A 24930-nucleotide genomic window follows, 5' to 3' on the forward strand; every position below is an offset into this window, starting at 1 on the left:
TATTCCCAAATATGGAATATTCCGAAATACAGAATTTTTTTGGCTAGACACAAATTATTAAAAATATTGTATAAAATTACCTTCAGGCTGTGTGTATAAGGTGTATAGAAACATAACTGAATTTTATGTATGTACACAAACTTTGTTTGAGCCACAAAATTATTTAAAATATTGTATAAAGTTACCGGCAGGCTGTGTGTATAAGGTGTATAAAATACATGAATGCATTCTGTGTGTATATTTGGGTCCCATTCCCAAGATATCTCATTATGATTTGCAAATATTCCAAAATACGGGATATTCCGTTATCCAAAATACTCCTGGTCCCAAGCATTTTGGATATGGGAGACTCAACCTGTATAAGAGGAATTATATGATCACTTTTGTAATTCTATGAATTAGTTTAAATTCATAGATGTGGTATGATGTGTCGACAATCATAAAGTTAATATCATGTCGACATGGTCATAATGTCGACATTGACCATGTTAGTATTCATCATGTAGACACTGATGAAATGTGTCAACATGTTAGAACCCTACCCCTAACCCCATCCCCACATCCTTACCCTAACCCCCCTCCCCATAGCCTAACCCTAACCCCCCATCCCCACAGCCTAAACCTAACCCCCTTCCCATAGCCTTACCCTAACACCCCTCCCCAGAGCCTAACCCCTTTCCCCACAGTCTAACCCTAATCCCCCATTCTGCACAGCCTAAACCTAAAGCTGGGTACCCACTATCGGATCGGACAACATAGTTTCCACATCAGGCAGTGTGTACCCGCTATGTTGCTGACGATACGCGCTCCTAAATGCATGTCCAATGGTCGATAACGTCAGCGGGGCCATGTTGCCAAATGCAGCATGGCCCCCGCTGTCGCGCCGTCACTCCCGGCATCGGCAAATGTGTACAAGTCATGGACCCGCCGCACAAGACATGGGCTAGGTACACATCGTTAAGTGTGTACCCAGCATAATTTCCCCCCTAGTGTCTAACCCTAACCCTATCCCTAACGGCAGTTACATGTACACAGGCATGCACCCATCATACTTTACTGGCTATCCCCTAAGCGTATGTGAAGTGCTGTTATATAAGTGATGTCCTGTTTCTCTTCATTTGGGAAGCACTCTGCCCTCCGCCAGACAGGTCCGCTTAGTGAAAATATTACTGTGCTTTTGTACAGTTTGTGCTGAAATGTTGACATTGGTTGTAAGATGAAGCCATAAAAATCAGGATACTCTGGAGGGCATAGAGATGAAACAGAGAAGAGCACATGCATCAAAGCAATGGAAATCTTCATGTCTGTCTTACAAAGAGCAGAATGTTGAGTGCAGTAATCAGAATATTGCTAAACGTCTCCTTTAAATACCATAGTAATAAAAACTCTCATAAGGCAGCCATACCGAAGGCAGATGTTAATGTTGTAAATTAGCACAGGAAAAGCATTTCTGAAGTCTGAATGTTCGCTTTTATATAGGACACGTTTTACTTTTCATATTGTAGATATTTCTTTTTACATTTAATAAGCTAAACAAAAGATCATTTCAAGCAATTTTGTTCTCTATTAACATGTAAATAGTTATTGTTCTCGATTAGCTAAATTAAGTTGTGTGATTTTTGTAAATAACCACCTCTGTGTTCTCTATAATCTACTTGCTTAGAACTTTGTAATTTCACAAAGATGCTTTCAGTGATTAAATCACTATTTCATACTAGAAAACCCACATGCGGATGTACTCACGTGCTCCAGGGTGAAAACTTTGTGGAAAATATTTATTTTAAAAAGACATTTTCAGCAACCATTGCAATCTTTAATTCTATGAGAATAATTTGAAAACTGCAGAATTGTGATTTGCTGGTTGATTGATTTATGTGGACCAGCACAAACACAGGATATCAGAACAAAAGATGACTAAGGGGTCTATTTACTAAGAAGTGTTAGGAGACAGAGTGAAAAGTGGTAAGGTCCCAGCTATCAGCTCCCAACTGTCATCTCACAGGCTGTGTTTGACAGTTGTGAGCTGATTGGCTGCCACCTTATCGGTTATCACTCTGTCTCCTAACACTGCTTAGTAACTAGACCCCCAAAACCACAACTAAAAATGAAAAGTAAAATTTATATTTAAAATAAAAATGAAAAAAATGGAATTCAATATGTTATAGTACAGAGTGGATTGTAACTCAGCATCTCACACCAGTGACAGAAGTATCCCCATTCCAAAGCTTGCAGTGGGTAGGGGCTCCAAGAGGTTGTTGGAAGCCCTTAGCTGCAGTTCACCATACAACGGCAGTAGTTCTGCAACTACTCATGATCTCTCTCATAGCAGTACAAGTGTAGTGCAGGGGATGCAGGAAGACAGACGGCATCACTGTTCCCTCTCCAAGTTTTTCAATGTACTCAGGCAGTGAAGTGTCTCATACTTACATCTGTTACCAGTGTCGGACTGGGCACGAAGAGCCCACTGGGGGAATGCAGTGATAGGGGCCCATACTTAGGGGTGTGGCCAGCCTCCAGAGGGGGTGTGACCAGCCTCCACTGAGGCTTGGCTAACCATTAGAGAATGCATGGACTGGTCCCCTTAAAAATGTATACAGTATATATTATATAGTAAATACATCATAGTCCTGTGTAGTATAATGTAACATATGTATAGTTCAAGTGCACAGTCTTAAACCTGATCCCTATAGGAGGAGGTGGGCCCTCAGGCTGTGGGGCCCACCGGGGGATTTCCCTGTACCCCTGTGGGCCAGTCTGAGCCCGTCTGTAACGCAGAAAAAGGCCTTTCTTTCTTAAGTTTGTAACAGTAAGATTTTCAATGTCTTTATGAAAAATTACAACTAGAGAAGTAAAACAAAAACGTTAGTATTACATTTTGATATTTTTAAAATACAAACTTTCAGTGGTTTCTGCCTTATTTGTCTATGATGTTTAAAGTTCTTGTATAGCAGAGAAGCTTGATGCGTCTGGGTTTGGTGACCTCTTTGCTAGCGGTGGGCCTCATTAGGAATTGCACAGGATGCACACCACAAAACACCTTGGTTTTTCATTTTTGTGACCTAGATTATCTCCAAATCGCACATTATGGTGTATGCCTACCCTACACTCATACTGTAGGGGAGAGTGCGTGGATATTGTGTGTTTGTAGCTTCTTGTACACTGGGTGAAGTACAGGTTGAGTCTCCCATATCCAAAATGCTTGGGACCAGGGGTTTTTGGATAACGGAAAATATTCCGTATTTTGGAATATTTGCACATTATAATTAAATATCTTGGGAATGGGACCCAAATATACAACCGAATGCATTTGTGTGTTATATACACCTTATACACACAGCCTGCAGGTCATTGTATACAATATTTTCAATAATTATGTGGCTCAAGCAAAGTTTGTCTACAGAAATGAAATTAATTTATGTTTCATATACACCTTATACACACAGCCTGAAGGTAATTTTATACAATATTTTAATATTTTGTGCCTTAGACAAAGTTTGTGTACATTGAACCATCAAAAATAAAAAGTTTCATTATCTCAGTCATGCTAAAATAATTCTGTATTTCTGAATATTCCCTATTTCTGAGTATTTGGATATGGGAGACTCAACCTGTAATAGGAAGTTGTACAGTTTATTCCATTAAAGTGTGAGATGACAACTGTCAGGTTGTGCAAAATTCAAGATTTTTGCAGAGCTAAAATAATTGTAAACTTTACCGCCCAGCATAGAGTGCCTTATTCTACCAGTGCTGCATTCCTGTTGTTATTTGTACAGCATAGAGTGCCTTATTCTACCAGTGCTGCATTCCTGTTGTTATTTGTACAGCATAGAGTGCCTTAATCTACCAGTGCTGCATTCCTGTTGTTATTTGTACAGCATAGAGTGCCTTATTCTACCAGTGCTGCATTCCTGTTGTTATTTGTACAGCATAGAGGGCCTTATTCTACCAATGCTGCATTCCTGTTGTTATTTGTACAGCATAGAGTGCCTTATTCTACCAGTGCTGCATTCCTGTTGTTATTTGTACAGCATAGAGTGCCTTATTCTACCAGTGCTGCATTCCTGTTGTTATATGTACAGCATAGAGTGCCTTATTCTACCAATGCTGCATTCCTGTTGTTATTTGTACAGCATAGAGTGCCTTATTCTACCAGTGCTGCATTCCTGTTGTTATTTGTACAGCATAGAGTGCCTTATTCTACCAGTGCTGCATTCCTGTTGTTATTTGTACAGCATAGAGGGCCTTATTCTACCAATGCTGCATTCCTGTTGTTATTTGTACAGCATAGAGTGCCTTAATCTACCAGTGCTGCATTCCTGTTGTTATTTGTACAGCATAGAGTGCCTTAATCTACCAGTACTGCATTCCTGTTGTTATTTGTACAGCATAGAGTGCCTTAATCTACCAGTGCTGCATTCCTGTTGTTATTTGTACAGCATAGAGTGCCTTAATCTACCAGTACTGCATTCCTGTTGTTATTTGTACAGCATAGAGTGCCTTAATCTACCAGTGCTGCATTCCTGTTGTTATTTGTACAGCATAGAGTGCCTTAATCTACCAGTACTGCATTCCTGTTGTTATTTGTACAGCATAGAGTGCCTTAATCTACCAATGCTGCATTCCTGTTGTTATTTGTACAGCATAGAGTGCCTTAATCTACCAGTGCTGCATTCCTGTTGTTATTTGTACAGCATAGAGTGCCTTAATCTACCAGTACTGCATTCCTGTTGTTATTTGTACAGCATAGAGTGCCTTAATCTACCAGTGCTGCATTCCTGTTGTTATTTGTACAGCATAGAGTGCCTTAATCTACCAGTGCTGCATTCCTGTTGTTATTTGTACAGCATAGAGTGCCTTAATCTACCAATGCTGCATTCCTGTTGTTATTTGTACAGCATAGAGTGCCTTAATCTACCAATGCTGCATTCCTGTTGTTATTTGTACAGCATAGAGTGCCTTAATCTACCAGTGCTGCATTCCTGTTGTTATTTGTACAGCATAGAGTGCCTTAATCTACCAATGCTGCATTCCTGTTGTTATTTGTACAGCATAGAGTGCCTTAATCTACCAGTGCTGCATTCCTGTTGTTATTTGTACAGCATAGAGTGCCTTAATCTACCAATGCTGCATTCCTGTTGTTATTTGTACAGCATAGAGTGCCTTAATCTACCAGTGCTGCATTCCTGTTGTTATTTGTACAGCATAGAGTGCCTTAATCTACCAATGCTGCATTCCTGTTGTTATTTGTACAGCATAGAGTGCCTTAATCTACCAGTACTGCATTCCTGTTGTTATTTGTACAGCATAGAGGACCTCATTCAGAGGCGGTCTTTAGTTGCAAGTGGTCGCTCTGAATGAGGGCGGCCGCTTGCATCCTGAACGACCGCCTCCTTGTCGATCGTTAAGTTGTGGGTTGCCACCCACAGCTTAATGACCGACCAGGTTGATGGTCGCAATGGTGATCACCATCGCGACCATCGGGGCTTATGAGCAGATCCTATGGTTGGGTCTGGGCACTCGTATGCCCCAGGGAGCTTTCTGCTCTGATGGAGCAGGAAGCTCCCCACTGACATCACTGATGATGTCAGTGCGGCCGCCCATTCGTAAAGGAATGCCTCCGTTTTGGAAACCACCCCCCCCGGCCCACCTACCAAGCGGGGCCAGCTGTCGATCAACATCGACTGCCGCCCCTTTGGTAGCGAGCTCCGGAGCGACAGAGTTTCTCTGTCCCTCCAGGGCTTGCGCAGTGCGGCCGCTGCTCGTGCGCAGGACTAACCATCGAGTCGGTTACGAGCGCATCGGCGCTTGCGACCGACTCTGAATGAGGTCCAGAGTGCCTTAATCTACCAGTGCTGCATTCCTGTTGTCATTTGTACAGCATAGAGTGCCTTAATCTACCAGTGCTGCATTCCTGTTGTTATTTGTACAGCATAGAGTGCCTTAATCTACCAGTACTGCATTCTTGTTGTTATTTGTACAGCATAGAGGACCTCATTCAAAGGCGGTCTTTAGCTGCAAGCGGTCGCACTGAATCAGGGCGGCCGCTTGCATCCTGAATGACCGCCTCCTTGTCGATCGTTAAGCTGTGGGTTACCACCCACAGCTTAATGACCGACCAGGTTGATGGTCGCGATGGTGATCACCATCGCGACCATCGGGGCTTACGACCAGACCCTAAGGTTGGGTCTGGACACTCGTAAGCCCTAGGGAGCTTTCTGCTCTGATGGAGCACGAAGATCCCCACTGACATCACTGATGATGTCAGTGCGGCCGCCCATTCGTAAAGGAATGCCTCTGTTTTGGAATCCACTCCCCCGGCCCGCCTACCAAACGGGGCCAGCTGTCGATCAATATCGACAGCCGCCCCTTTGGTAGCGAGCTCCGGAGCGACAGAGTTTCTCTGTCGCTCCGGGGCTTGCACACGTGCAGTGCGGCCGCTGCGCATGCGCAGGACTAACCATCGAGTCGGTTATGAGCGCATCGGCGCTTGCGACCGACTCTGAATGAGGTCCAGAGTGCCTTAATCTACCAATGCTGCATTCCTGTTGTCATTTGTACAGCATAGAGTGCCTTATTCTACCAGTGCTGCATTCCTGTTGTTATTTGTACAGCATAGAGTGCCCCTAAAGTCCTCCCTCTATTTCATTTAAAACATTTCCCTCTGCAAATTAAAATTTAGTTTTTTCATTTTTACAAAACTAGACACACTTCTCAGTGCAAGGCCCTCACTCCACCCAAATACACACCTCAGCAATGCAAATTTGAATGGCATTTGCTTCCGCATTGCATGCATGGAAATAAACCAAAAATTTGCCTGTATGCACAGTTGCACGCATCTATGTTGCTGCACAACCCCTGTCCATATGCTTGTGGAAATAGCTCTCATCACTATCATTGTGGGCTTACACCAGCGTAAGCCATACTTGCCAACATTCTGGCTGCCCCCTGGGAGGGGACAGCCAGGTCAACACTACGGGGTGCTTGGTGTGCCGCAGCATAAGGGGGGCGTGGTGGGGACATGACTCAGCGTTGGGGGCAGAGCAGGGGGCTGACCTTCCGATTGCATCATTGTGGCCCCGCCAATGCTACACAATGCCGAGATTACCTGTTGTATAATCAATGGGCAGCACAGGTTTCCACTTGTGCATGAACAGGTTAGTTGAAACATTTGTTAGAAACATAGGTCAGCACAGTAGGAAGGGTTGTGGTTCTGGTGGGCGTGGCATGGGGGGAGTTATGAGCAAGGTGCAGGGGCGTGGCCATGATGTCAAACATGCCGCCACAAGATTACCAGCATTGTATAGTGGAGGACATGGCTACGATTATGCAATTCAGAGTGAATCGCGTCATCTGCTATCTGGACCGCCTACTTCACTTGGTAAGTGGGCGGCTGTGGGCGAGAGGCAGACTTGTCCACTCTTCCAGGCAGCTGGGAGCACCACTCAATTATCGGACGCCTCCTGGCTGTTCTGGGAGAGTAGGCAAGTATGAGTTGAAAGAATTCTCGCATTAGCATAAGGTAGTAAATCAAGCTTTAATAACAGCTACTTTGCTTGTGACTCAGAATCAGCCCCATTGTGTCCTCACCTACCAAAAGAGTATTTACTCTCATTAAATTGTCAACAGCCATGTTTCTGTGCCTCTTTCTTGTGCACCAGGTTCCACAGATTTTCCTTTTTATTGTTATTATTATTATTGTTAACTTAATGTACCTCATGAGAACTTAACAATCCATTGTCTTTATATATCATGTGCACATGCCCTTTCATAATACAGTACATTTCAGTAACACAAGAAAGGTTAGAAAGGAAAAAAGGTGATTCCCGCCCTGCACTATCATAGACATGCCTATGTATCCTTATCAACCAATGAGGTTCTTTAATCTTTATACTACTTCTTCTTTGAGGAGATTATTAAGCTTCTTTGGTGTAAATTGCTATTTGGTTTCAGAGGAACTCGTGCTCTGTTTGCAATAATGGATCTAACATTCTCTTGTTACATTGCTTTAGATACGTGTTTGGGCCCGGAAGGAAGTTGTACAGAAAGGATACGCAGACTTTGCTCTGGGTATCGCAGGGCCAATTCTTTCATTTATGGAGGATTTATTAAACGTCACATATCCTCTGCAAAAAACAGGTGAGCATTACAAATTTTTCATTGCTTTAAAAAGACGTTTCAAATATAGGGCCGTATTCAATTAGTTTCGCATCGGCGAGAAAGTTCCGCCTGCCTGACTTTTCGCCGCCTTCGCGTGTTTTGGACGCAAAAACTTTTTGTGCGCACTCCCGATGTACTCTGTTTACAATTGCCAAACAGGCGAAAACGGGACCTGGCAAATGTGAAACAGGCGAAAAGTTCAGAATGAATTGGGGGAATCACTCTGTACCCCAGAAAAAGATGTTCTGACTTTGGAAATCATTATGGTAGTTTAGTATTATCCCTAATTGAACTAGTTAGGGTACTTAAGTGGTGGTAATTGCTTGCCATTAGCATCTTAGTTAAAGTGTGGAAGAATGGTATAAAGCAGTGTTTTTTGGAGCAAATTAGTAGTTCCTTCAAATTTGGGGTGCTTGAAAATGGGTACTAGCATATTTTAATGTCTCCAAAGTGAAGTTTTATAAAAAGTGAAATTCCTCTGTCATAGAAGCACCTGCAATCCCCAAAACACTTGGCCCCTTCTTAGAGCACCCCCAGAAGCTTACTTTGCTAGCTTTTGAAGTTGTCCCCCACTTTTATTATTTTTACTAAATTTCAAAGGTGTCTTTTGGGGTGTTCCTGGAATTTTTTTTTTTTTTTTTTTTGGGTTGCATTGTCCTTTAGGGAGGGTGTACCAAGGGTTCTGAGTGGTCTCCCAACATCTGCACCCCAAAATATAGATTTTACACTTTTGTTCTCCTGCTATTCTGTGGAGAAAAAGTTTCACCTATTTCAGTGCATTGACTTTTTGCATAGGCGAAAACGGACTGGAATTGAATACGAAGATACATTTTCAGGCTAAATTTTCGCAAAAAAATGGGTGAAAACGGCTTTTCGCTTCGAATTGAATACGGCCATAAATGTTAAATAATTTTTTCACCACACAATTTTCTAAACCATGGAAAATCGAAATCAAATCCTAATTAGCCCATTGGGACTGTTCGTAGATATGCCATCTAGGTTGAATGACAGTTTGTAGCATCTCTAGCACTTTTTTAAGATAGATTTAAAATGCAAGGGACAGATGTTTTTGCTTAATTGCAACATTTTTAAAATCTTTGTTATAAGTATTATATTAATAAACACATATATGCTAAGAGAAATATGTAGGGAAGTGTGGTACATTTTCCCTCATTCATCCATATTCACTTCCTTTTAGCAGTTTGGCCCCTTTCTGGCATGTATGGTAGAGGAGTGAGCACATACAGTAAACACACGATAATGGGATTAATCTTTACCATACAGCATGTGGGCTGCTTTCTCCACTCTTGTGTGAGCCCAAACCCTCCACTTCAGAAGTGGTTGAGAACAGCTCTGCTCTATGTTGTATGTGAAAACTAAATTTGTATAGATGGTGCCACTCTGCTCCTAAAAGAAACAATAAAAGTTCTATATACATTAATAGTGGTTGTAGGTTCTTGTGTCGAGTGTCAGTGAGACCACAATCTCTGCACCTTAATGCTCTGTTTGATGGTTTTCTTTGTACCTTGATGTCATTTGTATTAGCATTGACAGTCTTAGCTACCTTCTGCATATGTGCCATATCTTCTGTACATATTTTAGGGGAGAAGGGACCAGAAAATCTGCACACAGACCCCTTTATGTGTTGATACATCCCTATCACACTGTGTTCATGTCCACGAATGATAATGCAATCACTAGTTGTATATTAATGTTTTATCGTAACTTTTCTCCTGCAGTCTGGCAGCATAAATACACTTATCAGCCATTAAAATCACTGACAGGTGTAGTGAATAACATTGACTATCTCGTTACAATGGTCCCTGTCAAGTGGTGGAAAATATTAGGCAGCAGTGAACAATTGGTTCTTGAAGTTGATGTCTTAGATCAGGAGAACTGGGCAAGCGTAAGCATCTGAGCAACTTTGACAATGGCCAAATAGTGATGGTTGGGTCAGAACATCTCCAAATTGGCAGGTGTTGTAGGGTGTTCCTGGAATGCAGTAGTTAGTACCCACAAAAAGTGGGCAAAGGATGGACAACCAGTGAACCGGGTGCCCAAGACTCATTGATGAGCATGAGGAGCTAGGGCTAGCCCACCTAGTACTATCCCGCAGAAGAGCTACTGTAGCACAAATTGCTATAAAGTTGTCAGGACACACAGTGCATCACAGCTTGATGCGTTTGAGGCTGTGTAGCCACAGACCAGTCATAGTGCCCATGCTGACCCCTGTTTACCAACAAAGCGCCTACAGTGGGCACGTGACCATCAGAACTGGATCATGGAGCAATGGAAGAAGATGGCCTGGTCTGATGAATCCCATTTTCTTTTACACCATGTTGACAACTGGATGATAGTGCCTCATTTACCGAGGAGATGGCACCACAATGCATTATGGGAAGAAGGCAAGCTGGCGGAGGTACTCCAAAGAAGAAATAAATCTATGTCCAGTCGGGTGCCAAAACAAATGAATAAGAGTCAATTTAAGAGAAAGTAACAGCACTCCAAACGTCTCGACTGCAATAACACTGTGGTTTATTAGCAATGATCAGCCATGTTACGGACGGTGCAAACAAGTTTGAGAAAGGACAAAGGACCTGATTCAGACCCAGGCGCAAGATGCGATCGCTCGCTTACAGCTTATGCAAATCTGGCACACACCCAGCAAGGCAAGCGATCGCAAGGCAAGACATAAGCACGCCCAGTATGTCTTGGCGTGCGATCACTTCGTGTATGTAGATGCCCACCATCCATTCTTAAAATGCCCACTTGCGTACGTCATCTCCTGGAAGTGCCTAAAAACAATGGTACATTGAGCACCATCGAATGTGCTCGCAGTGCTTAAAGGTTGACTATACCCTGCCGCAAGCACTGCGAGCACTTCAGTGTGAAATTCCACCAAGTGACGTGAACTATGACGCTGCTTTTTAATTATGCATGCCTCTGCAACAGCGTTGCAACACTCAGGCACGCCTGCTTTCGCACCTCCACTCCCCCGTAGTGCCCTGCCCGTTATCACCCACAAACGGCCTCTCCTGTCACTCATTCAGATGGGCTGTCTATGCTGAGTGAGCGAGCCCTACGAGACCACTCGCAGTGGTTCATGCACGCTCATTGGGATGCATACGCATGCGCAGATTGGAAATGTCGGCCGCGAACGAGCAAGTGGACGCTTGCGAGTGGGTCTGAATCAGGTCCAAAGTGTGAGCCGGAAACATTGCTGATTATTGATAATAAACCACAGTGTTTATGCAAGCGAGATGTTTTAAGTGCCTTTCCTTTCATTTTAATTGACTTTATATGGCTGAAATAGACCTCAGCCGACATATATCAGGTGAGTTTAAAAACTTAGGGCCATATTCAGTTAGAGACGAAAAGTCCATTATCGGTGATAATTTATCACCGATGATGTCATTTTCGCCAGTTTCACTTATCCCCATATTCAATTACAAAGACTTTTCGCAGGTGCAAAAAGTCTTTGTAAAGAAAATGGGGATAAGTTTTCATCACTGTTTAGGTGGCAAAAAAAATGCAGAATTGGGGTTTTGGGGTGCAGAATAAAAATAAATAGCCTGCAGCCTTGGCAATGTCCCTTAAATGTAATCTGTGTAAAAAAAAAATTTACAAAATTTCTCAGGACACCCCAAAAAAGATACTTTCATTTTGGGGGTGGTAAAAAAAATGTTGGGGAACAAACTTAAAAACTAGCGAAATAGCCTCAGGGGGGTTCCCTATGTATGCGGCAGGTGTTTTCTAGAATGCGGCTGGTAGCTGCAGGTGCATTTTTGAAGAATTTTTAAAAATCATTTTAGGGACTTAAAAATATGCTTGCACCCATTTTCATGTACCCCACATTTGATGGGACTAGTTATTTTTCTCCCCAAAAAAAGATAAATGCTATTCTTCACCACTTCTTCACAGGCACATTTATACACCTGCTGCAGCTATTTAAAAACCCTGACTACCTTCAGCAAGCCAAATCGGGGGTACCCATAGTGATGCCCCATGTCAGACCATCTTTTGGGGGTGACAGGCTGATTTCCCCTAAAGTGACAGGACTTTACAATACTTACCTTTCTGCCGAGTCCCGTTTCCGCTGATTCCTAATTGAATACGGGGATAAGCGGACATGCGCCCGATACTTTATCCCTTCCTAAAACGACGATGATGGCGAAAAGTCCGACCTCGAACTTTTCGCCTCAACTTGAATATGGCCCTTAGTGCTCTAGATTTATATGTACATTTTGCAGCCAAATAGAATTGTTTTACACTTATTTAGCCAATTTGGATGATTAGATAATATCTGATTTTTCCCCAGCTATGCATAAAAACCCATAGCGGCAGGACATTCGCTTATAGAGAGTTCAACATTAATGCCAGTTTAGCATACAGTACATGTATACAATTATTCATACATATGTTATATTGAAAGTTCCTATATGCTGTAAATAGTTTACATCTATTATGCTAATTATGTTATTTAAGACAGCTTAGTATTTCCATCAGACATCTAGCAAACTGGTAGATACCACAAGATATATCTATTTGTATTCAAAACTTCATTATTGTAACAGTTTGAAAGATTAGCAAAAGTAATAAAACCTAATGCTTATTTATATAAATAATGAAAAAAGAAGAGATAAGCATGTTGTTATATTGTGCATTGGCAAAGAAACGTCCTTATTATTATTGATTTGTAAGGCGTCTTAGTGCCAGACAGTTAGTAAAACAGAAGATACCTAAAACAATACAATGTAGACATAATAAATGTAGAACAGTAAAGATAAGGTGGGCCCTGCTCATGAGGGTGCTTACATTCTAATTAGAAAATATTACAGATGAAACAAGAGCAAGGGGTTTGGTTCATTTGTAAGAGTGCATTAATTTAGTTGTGGGGGCATAATTCAGTGGCGGCTCCAGGGGTGGGGCTGCAGCACAGTCCAAAATTCAAACAGGGGAACTACACCAACTGCCATTTCAAATGCTGCCAAACGTAGATGGCTGGGACTCCGTGGCAGGTGGTGTGGCTCCCCTATTTGAATTTTGGACTGTGCTGCAGCCCCACCCCTGGAGCCGCAGTAGTCCTAATAATAAGTCTGCCGGCCATGTGGCTAGACTAGGAAAATAATCAACCGTAAGTGAGGGAGGGGGAAGAGCTGCAGGTGGGCAGAGAAACAAATTAAAGGTGGTAAAGAGGCAACAGAGGTTAGAAGAATGGGTTTATATTAGAGAAATGAAGTATGTCTGCTTTTTAAGTGAAAGGACAGTGTTGAATGGCTGAATTTACAGTGCAGAGGATGTCACTGGGAATTTTAAAATCACCTAGTATTAGAGTAGACATGTCAAAGGGAATCGGTATGACATACCGCCGGACCTAAGCCCAGCGGATGAAATACCGACGCCGGAAGTCCGGCAGATGAAGATCCCAGAGAGGTGCCTAACCTCCCCCCCGATTGCGTAATCCTAAACTCCCCCCCTAGTGCCTAAACCTAAACCCCCTCTCCACACCCTAAACCTAGCCCTCCTGGGGGGGGTGCCTAACCCTATCCTCCCCCCAGGGGTGCCTGACCCTAACACCCCCCTTCCCCAAGCCTAATCCTAACCCTCCCACGGGGGTGCCTAACCCTAAGTCCCCCCCGGCAGTTCCTAAACCTAACCCCCCAGCGGCTAACAGATCCCAACGCCCGGCTTACCTACGTTCGGTATGCCGGGCGTTGGGATTTCGGCGTGGGGCTGATGATAGGCGTTGGTATTCAGACGCCTATCATTAGTCCCATGCCGGGATTTCACAGTCGGGAAGCCGGTGGTCGGCATTTAGGCCACCGGCTTCCTGACTACATACCTGTCAAAGGATAGGAAATAAGTGAATAAAGCTGCAAAGTTATTTGACAGCAACACAAAGGTGGAGAAGAGAATAGACAGATAGCCATTACTTGAAAGGAAAAGATAGAGGGGGTGGGTTACGGGGGTATCACTCTCGATGTACTGTACAGTCTCCTGTGGAGAGAGCTGCAGCAGATGTCAGAGCAGGCAAGCAAGGTCTCTGTAATGGCAAGGAGGATGCGGGATATTGAAATAAATAGATCATGGATGGATGATGTAAGTTTGTTACAAACAGATCTCACAATCCAAAGTGCACAGGAATAGGGGAGAGAGAGTAGTGGATATATGTGAATAATGTTGGAGGGATTGAAAGGAAAAAGTGGATGGAAAGTTTGGCGGAGGAATGAGGAGCATGAGCAGATAGTCAGGATTACACAGGCCCAGGCTTGAGTGAGATATGATCACAAGCCTGGAGAAGGAGTACGTTGAAAAGGAGGAAATACAAGGATGATTTATGATGTGAGATTTGTTTTGTTGTTGAAGCAGTGAAGTAGGAAAAAAGGACGCTGGAGAGAGAAAAGTTTGCCAAGAAGTATGGTAAAAGTGAATAGGAGAAGATGGAAAATGTGTATTGAGAAGGTGCATGGTGAAGCGAATGAATGTGGATTAGCTAGATTAGGTACAATTAGTGTGCTGAGGAACAACTGATCCAAGTTAGGCAGGGTAATGAATGAGGTGGAAGTTACTTTACAGCCTCTTGGATGGGGTTAATAGATTCGGCATCCTCTGCAGCTTCGACAAGTGGCCTAGGATGCTAACATTTGGGCTCAGTGGGTACTGCAGTCAAACAGAGACGGCAATCACAGGAGTGCAGTGGGCAACTGAACAGATATGGAAACAGCCACAACAGTTAATCTCAGTAGTGCCATCTTCCAAGTGGAGATGGCAACAAGAGAGGCAAGTGAGCTCAGTGAATCCTTACGAAATGGAGAAGGTAAACCCTAAAACATTTGTGTTTTTGATGTAATGCCAATTCCCAGCGTTACTCTCTATTTTACAAGCAGTATCCACAAATGTTCAATACTTTATACTGACTATTGCCACACAGTACTCTCTGTCTGGGGATATACAAGTATGTGTCTTATATAGTGCTGTATATTTCCCTACCTTTAATTTCCATTCCTCTGAAAAGAAGTAATGCTAGGGATGCTCAGTATTGTATACTAAACTAACGTTAGGAGCCCTAGCTTTGTGTCTTGTAACCTGCACGGGGCATGTATCAGGAATTCACAAGGCTGTAATGGATCCAGTTTAGTCAGAAAGGTTTGGTCACTACTAGTACTAACTATGGAGGTGCAGAGTCTAAGTGGCACAGGTATTCACCAAGGACCCCTGCAAGAAGGTGTGGACCTTACTATTGGAACCACGCAGATCACGAGCCCCAAGTGAGTGCCAGATATGACCAGCCAGAACAGATGACAATAAGGCTCAAAGAACGAAGGAACGAGTAACTGGCAGAATGAATAAATAACAATGAAACATGAGCATATCACTGGCCTAATGAACAGATAACAGTGAGACATGAGCATATCACTGGCCTAATGAACAGATAACAGTGATACCTGAGCATATCACTGGCAGAATTAACAGATAACAGTGAGACATGAGGATATCACTGGCAGAATTAACAGATAACAGTGAGACCTGAGCATATCACTGGCTTAATGAACAGATAACAGTGAGACCTGAGCATATCACTGGCTTAATGAACAGATAACAGTGAGACCTGAGCATATCACTGGCAGAATTAACAGATAACAGTGAGACATGAGCATATCACTGGCCTAATGAACAGATAACAGTGAGACATGAGCATATCACTGGCCTAATGAACAGATAACAGTGAGACCTGAGCATATCACTGGCAGAATGAACAGATAACAGTGAGACCTGAGCATATCACTGGCAGAATTAACAGATAACAGTGAGACATGAGGATATCACTGGCAGAATGAACAGATAACAGTGAGACCTGAGCATATCACTGGCAGAATGAACAGATAACAGCGAGACATGAGGATAACCCCGGCAGAATGAACAGATAACAGTGAGACCTGAGGATATCACAGGCCTAATGAACAGATAACAGTGAGGCCTGAGCATATCATTGGCAGAATGAACTGATAACAGCGAGACATGAGGATAACCCCGGCAGAATGAACAGATAATAGTGAGACCTGAGCATATCACAGGCCTAATGAACAGATAACAGTGAGACCTGAGGATATCACAGGCCTAATGAACAGATAACAGTGAGACCTGAGGATATCACAGACCTAATGAACAGATGACAGTGATACCTGAGCATATCACTGGCAGAATGAACAGATAACAGTGAGACCTGAGGATATCACAGGCCTAATGAACAGATAACAGTGAGACCTGAGGATATCACAGACCTAATGAACAGATGACAGTGATACCTGAGGATATCACTGGCAGAATGAACAGATAACAGTGAGACCTGAGGATATCACAGGCCTAATGAACAGATGACAGTGAGACCTGAGGATATCACAGACCTAATGAACAGATGACAGTGATACCTGAGCATATCACTGGCAGAATGAACAGATAACAGTGAGACCTGAGCATATCACTGGCAGAATGAACAGATAACAGTGAGACCTGAGCATATCACTGGCAGAATTAACAGATAACAGTGAGACCTGAGCATATCACTGGCAGAATGAACAGATAACAGCGAGACATGAGGATAACCCCGGCAGAATGAACAGATAACAGTGAGACCTGAGGATATCACAGGCCTAATGAACAGATAACAGTGAGGCCTGAGCATATCATTGGCAGAATGAACTGATAACAGCGAGACATGAGGATAACCCCGGCAGAATGAACAGATAATAGTGAGACCTGAGGATATCACAGGCTTAATGAACAGATAACAGTGAGACCTGAGGATATCACAGACCTAATGAACAGATGACAGTGATACCTGAGCATATCACTGGCTTAATGAACAGATAACAGTGAGACCTGAGGATATCACTGGCAGAATTAACAGATAACAGTGAGACATGAGCATATCACTGGCAGAATGAACAAATAACAGTGAGACATGAGGATATCACAGGACTAATGAACAGATAACAGTGAGACCTGAGCATTTCACTGGCAGAATGAACAGATAACAGCGAGACATGAGCATTTCACTGGCAGAATGAACAGATAACAGCGAGACATGAGGATAACCCCGGCAGAATGAACAGATAACAGTGAGACATGAGCATATCACTGGCAGAATGAACAGATAACAGTGAGACATGAGCATTTCACTGGCAGAATGAACAGATAACAGCGAGACATGAGGATATCACTGGCAGAATGAACAGATAACAGCGAGACATGAGGATAACCCCGGCAGAATGAACTGATAACAGCGAGACATGAGGATAACCCCGGCAGAATGAATAGATAACAGTGAGACATGAGCATATCACAGGCTTAATGAACAGATAACAGTGAGACCTGAGGATATCACAGGCCTAATGAACAGATAACAGTGAGACCTGAGGATATCACAGGCCTAATGAACAGATAACAGTGAGGCCTGAGTATATCACTGGCAGAATGAACAGATAACAGTGAGACATGAGCATATCACTGGCAGAATGAACAGATAACAGCGAGACATGAGGATAACCCCGGCAGAATGAACAGATAACAGTGAGACATGAGCATAACACTGGCAGAATGATCAGATAACAGTGAGACATGAGCATATCACAGGCTTAATGAACAGATAACAGTGATACCTGAGCATATCACAGGCTTAATGAACAGATAACAGTGATACCTGAGCATATCACAGGCAGAATGAACAGATAACAGTGAGACATGAGCATATCACTGGCAGAATTAACAGATAACAGTGAGACATGAGCATATCACTGGCAGAATGAACAGATAACAGTGAGACATGAGCATATCACTGGCAGAATGAACAGATAACAGTGAGACATGAGCATATCACTGGCAGAATGAACAGATAACAGTGAGACATGAGGATATCACTGGCAGAATGAACAGATAACAGTGAGATATGAGGATATCACTGGCAGAATGAACAGATAACAGTGAGACATGAGCATATCACTGGCAGAATGAACAGATAACAGTGAGACATGAGGATATCACTGGCAGAATGAACAGATAACAGCGAGACATGAGGATAACCCCGGCAGAATGAACAGATAACAGTGAGACATGAGGATATCACTGGCAGAATGAACAGATAACAGTTAGACATGAGCATATCACTGGCAGAATGAACAGATAACAGTGAGACATGAGCATATCACCGGCAGAATGTACAGATAACAGTTAGACATGAGCATATCACTGGCAGAATGAACAGATAACAGTTAGACATGAGCATATCACTGGCAGAATGAACAGATAACAGTGAGACATGAGCATATCACTGGCAGAATGAACAGATAACAGTGAGACATGAGCATATCACTGGCAGAATGAACAGATAACAGTGAGACATGAGCATATCACTGGCAGAATGAACAGATAACAGTGAGACATGAGCATATCACTGGCAGAATGAACAGATAACAGTGAGATATGAGGATATCACTGGCAGAATGAACAGGTAACAGTGAGATATGAGGATAACCCCGGCAGAATGAACAGATGACAATGAGGCACAAGGATATCTCTGGCCTAATGAACAGATAACAGTGAGACCTGAGCATATCACTGGCAGAATGAACAGATAACAGCGAGACATGAGGATAACCCCGGCAGAATGAACAGATAACAGTGAGACCTGAGGATATCACAGGCCTAATGAACAGATAACAGTGAGGCCTGAGCATATCATTGGCAGAATGAACTGATAACAGCGAGACATGAGGATAACCCCGGCAGAATGAACAGATAATAGTGAGACCTGAGCATATCACAGGCTTAATGAACAGATAACAGTGAGACCTGAGGATATCACAGGCTTAATGAACAGATAACAGTGAGACCTGAGGATATCACAGACCTAATGAACAGATGACAGTGATACCTGAGCATATCACTGGCTTAATGAACAGATAACAGTGAGACCTGAGGATATCACTGGCAGAATGAACAGATAACAGTGAGACCTGAGCATATCACTGGCAGAATTAACAGATAACAGTGAGACATGAGCATATCACTGGCAGAATGAACAAATAACAGTGAGACATGAGGATATCACAGGACTAATGAACAGATAACAGTGAGACCTGAGCATTTCACTGGCAGAATGAACAGATAACAGCGAGACATGAGCATTTCACTGGCAGAATGAACAGATAACAGCGAGACATGAGGATAACCCCGGCAGAATGAACAGATAACAGTGAGACATGAGCATATCACTGGCAGAATGAACAGATAACAGTGAGACATGAGCATTTCACTGGCAGAATGAACAGATAACAGCGAGACATGAGGATATCACTGGCAGAATGAACAGATAACAGCGAGACATGAGGATAACCCCGGCAGAATGAACTGATAACAGCGAGACATGAGGATAACCCCGGCAGAATGAATAGATAACAGTGAGACATGAGCATATCACAGGCTTAATGAACAGATAACAGTGAGACCTGAGGATATCACAGGCCTAATGAACAGATAACAGTGAGACCTGAGGATATCACAGGCCTAATGAACAGATAACAGTGAGGCCTGAGTATATCACTGGCAGAATGAACAGATAACAGTGAGACATGAGCATATCACTGGCAGAATGAACAGATAACAGCGAGACATGAGGATAACCCCGGCAGAATGAACAGATAACAGTGAGACATGAGCATAACACTGGCAGAATGATCAGATAACAGTGAGACATGAGCATATCACAGGCTTAATGAACAGATAACAGTGATACCTGAGCATATCACAGGCTTAATGAACAGATAACAGTGATACCTGAGCATATCACAGGCAGAATGAACAGATAACAGTGAGACATGAGCATATCACTGGCAGAATGAACAGATAACAGTGAGACATGAGCATATCACTGGCAGAATGAACAGATAACAGTGAGACATGAGCATATCACTGGCAGAATGAACAGATAACAGTGAGACATGAGCATATCACTGGCAGAATGAACAGATAACAGTGAGACCTGAGCATTTCACTGGCAGAATGAACAGATAACAGCGAGACATGAGCATTTCACTGGCAGAATGAACAGATAACAGCGAGACATGAGGATAACCCCGGCAGAATGAACAGATAACAGTGAGACATGAGCATATCACTGGCAGAATGAACAGATAACAGTGAGACATGAGCATTTCACTGGCAGAATGAACAGATAACAGCGAGACATGAGGATATCACTGGCAGAATGAACAGATAACAGCGAGACATGAGGATAACCCCGGCAGAATGAACTGATAACAGCGAGACATGAGGATAACCCCGGCAGAATGAATAGATAACAGTGAGACATGAGCATATCACAGGCTTAATGAACAGATAACAGTGAGACCTGAGGATATCACAGGCCTAATGAACAGATAACAGTGAGACCTGAGGATATCACAGGCCTAATGAACAGATAACAGTGAGGCCTGAGTATATCACTGGCAGAATGAACAGATAACAGTGAGACATGAGCATATCACTGGCAGAATGAACAGATAACAGCGAGACATGAGGATAACCCCGGCAGAATGAACAGATAACAGTGAGACATGAGCATAACACTGGCAGAATGATCAGATAACAGTGAGACATGAGCATATCACAGGCTTAATGAACAGATAACAGTGATACCTGAGCATATCACAGGCTTAATGAACAGATAACAGTGATACCTGAGCATATCACAGGCAGAATGAACAGATAACAGTGAGACATGAGCATATCACTGGCAGAATTAACAGATAACAGTGAGACATGAGCATATCACTGGCAGAATGAACAGATAACAGTGAGACATGAGCATATCACTGGCAGAATGAACAGATAACAGTGAGACATGAGCATATCACTGGCAGAATGAACAGATAACAGTGAGACATGAGGATATCACTGGCAGAATGAACAGATAACAGTGAGATATGAGGATATCACTGGCAGAATGAACAGATAACAGTGAGACATGAGCATATCACTGTCAGAATGAACAGATAACAGTGAGACATGAGGATATCACTGGCAGAATGAACAGATAACAGCGAGACATGAGGATAACCCCGGCAGAATGAACAGATAACAGTGAGACATGAGGATATCACTGGCAGAATGAACAGATAACAGTTAGACATGAGCATATCACTGGCAGAATGAACAGATAACAGTGAGACATGAGCATATCACCGGCAGAATGTACAGATAGCAGTTAGACATGAGCATATCACTGGCAGAATGAACAGATAACAGTTAGACATGAGCATATCACTGGCAGAATGAACAGATAACAGTGAGACATGAGCATATCACTGGCAGAATGAACATATAACAGTGAGACATGAGCATATCACTGGCAGAATGAACAGATAACAGTGAGACATGAGCATATCACTGGCAGAATGAACAGATAACAGTGAGACATGAGCATATCACTGGCAGAATGAACAGGTAACAGTGAGATATGAGGATATCACTGGCAGAATGAACAGGTAACAGTGAGATATGAGGATAACCCCGGCAGAATGAACAGATGACAATGAGGCACAAGGATATCTCTGGCCTAATGAACAGATAACAGTGAGACATGAGCATATCACTGGCAGAATGAACAGATAACAGCGAGACATGAGGATAACCCCGGCAGAATGAACAGATAACAGTGAGACATGAGCATAACACTGGCAGAATGATCAGATAACAGTGAGACATGAGCATATCACAGGCTTAATGAACAGATAACAGTGATACCTGAGCATATCACAGGCTTAATGAACAGATAACAGTGATACCTGAGCATATCACAGGCAGAATGAACAGATAACAGTGAGACATGAGCATATCACTGGCAGAATGAACAGATAACAGTGAGACATGAGCATATCACTGGCAGAATGAACAGATAACAGTGAGATATGAGGATATCACTGGCAGAATGAACAGATAACAGTGAGATATGAGGATATCACTGGCAGAATGAACAGATAACAGTGAGACATGAGCATATCACTGGCAGAATGAACAGATAACAGTGAGACATGAGCGTATCACTGGCAGAATGAACAGATAACAGCGAGACATGAGGATATCACTGGCAGAATGAACAGATAACAGCGAGACATGAGGATAACCCCGGCAGAATGAACAGATAACAGTGAGACATGAGGATATCACTGGCAGAATGAACAGATAACAGTTAGACATGAGCATATCACTGGCAGAATGAACAGATAACAGTGAGACATGAGCATATCACCGGCAGAATGTACAGATAACAGTTAGACATGAGCATATCACTGGCAGAATGAACAGATAACAGTTAGACATGAGCATATCACTGGCAGAATGAACAGATAACAGTGAGACATGAGCATATCACTGGCAGAATGAACAGATAACAGTGAGACATGAGCATATCACTGGCAGAATGAACAGATAACAGTGAGACATGAGCATATCACTGGCAGAATGAACAGATAACAGTGAGACATGAGCATATCACTGGCAGAATGAACAGATAACAGTGAGATATGAGGATATCACTGGCAGAATGAACAGGTAACAGTGAGATATGAGGATAACCCCGGCAGAATGAACAGATGACAATGAGGCACAAGGATATCTCTGGCCTAATGAACAGATAACAGAGGCACAAGAATATCTCTGGCCTAATGACCAGATGACAATGAGGCACATGGATATCACTGACAGAATGAATATATTTATATGCCAATTTAAGCAACACTGTACAGAGAATATATGTCATTCATATCAGTCCCTGCCCCATTGCAGTAAACAGTCTAAATTCCCTAATATACAAGCGCACATACACTATTTACTAAAGTGCAGGTTTTTAGAAGTGGAGTTGTTCCCATAGCAACAAATCAGATGCTACTTGTCATTTATCTAGCACCTTCTAGAAGATAATAGCTAGAATCTGATTGGCTAGTATGGGCAACAACTCCACTTCTAAAATGCCACTCCTTGGTAAATATACCTCTTGGATTTCGTCAGAATCCAAGTAACCTACCGGTATGTTTTTGGATTATGGGAGGAAACTGAAGAACCCAAAGGAAACCCATGTAACATGGGGTTAACAATCAAACTCCACACAGATACTGTAGGCCATGACCAGAAATGGAACTCAGCTGTAAATACTCTTGGTTTATGTGCTGGAACAAAAGTGCAGAGTTGTATGATCCTTGTGAATGGCGCATCCTTATCGATTCTATATGCTTTGTTTGATACTTGTAATCATTATCAGTAGTGCAAGCTTGTACTAGCCTATACTTGGTGCTAAAAATGCATCTGAAAACAGGCATATTAGGTTCTCACCAACTGCCCGCAATTCTGTCCTGTCAAAGCACAGTTATGCCTCTTCAGTCGCAAGTGGAGATGCAGGCAAGATGTGTACAGTATATGAGTCTGCATTACTGTGCATAGGCCCAGTGCCAGAGCATGCACAGTGCAAAAACATGCAAGATGCACTCTGCAAAAGGACGTATATTCAGCTCTGCATTGGCCCCATAGCATTTTAAGGAGGATGTTTAAAAAGAGACCAGTGTTCAGATATTTAAAATTGTTTTCCATGTCTGCATTTCCTATGTATATGGTGATGCCTAGGTATCTGATCCCATTAATAGTTATATTATATTAAAGCTGAATAAGCCTGTGAGTGATAAGTTAATATAATAATGAAAGTTATTTTTCCTCTCTTCTAGATTTGGTAGCAATGCCTGAGTTTGGTGTCGGTGCAATGGAAAACTGGGGATTAATTACTTTTCAAGAACTCTCATTGATTTATAACCCCAACCAGAAGTTCAGCAATTCTAAAGCTTTGACTTGCCTGATTGTTGCTCATGAGATAGGACACCAGGCATGTGGTAAAATGTCCCAGATATTTATTCATTTAATTGTTAACGCCTTATTGAAAGTCAGTAGATGGTAACCGGCTAAATATTAGGGGCTACTATAAAGACCTGTTCTTTTCATTCTCTGAAAGAACACAAAGCCATGTATTCTATATTATACTGGCAAACTGTAGCAGAGCCGGCCCTAACCAGTTTAAAGCCCTAGGAAAGATTTTGGGTGCTACCCCCTAGCACCGTCGCTTATTCCCCCTCTGACGCAGCACCACTCTCCCAGCACAGCACGCATCAACCAGCAGAACAGATCATAGCAGCAGCCAGCAACATCCATGACCCCTCACCCATTGCAATCCTTATCCACAGAGCTGTAACTAGACATTTTGGTTCCCTGTACCAGCAAGAGCATTGGCGCCCCCACCCCCTGTGTCTCCTTGCAGACAGGTCCAGCCTGCTGGACTCCACAGAGGTCCATGGGAGGAGGAGCTGCTGCGGCTGGGCATGCCCAGCAGTCCTCCTCCAGCGGCGATTTTTGTTACTGCTCGCTGCCCCCACTGTCTCTGCTCCTTGCTCCCGCTGCTGCTGGCTGTATGAGCTGCCGCCTGATCAGAGCTGAGCGCTCAGATCGCGGTATTACAGCAAGAGCAGAGACGCCGTCCGCCCATCCCAGTCCCACTTTTGCCTGCTATCAAGCTGAGCTGGCCCTAGGCTTGGAATGCATGTCTCTAGGCATTTGCCTAGTTTGCCTGTGGCTAGGGTAGGCTCAGCACTCCAGCCATAGCTAAGCTATCCAGTGATCCTTCTATTCAAGTTGCAGGGGCAGAACTATGGGAGACAATGGAGGTGCCTGCCGCCGGGC

At 43.0% G+C, this 24930-nt stretch overlaps 1 protein-coding gene across 1 annotated transcript in view; it reads left to right on the top strand.

Annotated features, from left to right (window-relative positions):
- Nucleotides 1-24930, top strand: part of LVRN (laeverin) — a 147796-nt gene that overhangs the window by 48002 nt on the left and 74864 nt on the right. The window contains exons 4-5 of the mRNA XM_088477703.1: nucleotides 8010-8136; nucleotides 23928-24082. Coding sequence (XP_088333829.1) covers nucleotides 8010-8136; nucleotides 23928-24082 — 282 coding nt within the window. The remainder of the gene's footprint in view (nucleotides 1-8009; nucleotides 8137-23927; nucleotides 24083-24930) is intronic.

The sequence above is a fragment of the Taudactylus pleione genome, unplaced genomic scaffold (assembly GCF_031769625.1).
Source record: "Taudactylus pleione unplaced genomic scaffold, aTauple2 ptg000202l, whole genome shotgun sequence".
Lineage (NCBI taxonomy): Eukaryota > Metazoa > Chordata > Amphibia > Anura > Myobatrachidae > Taudactylus > Taudactylus pleione.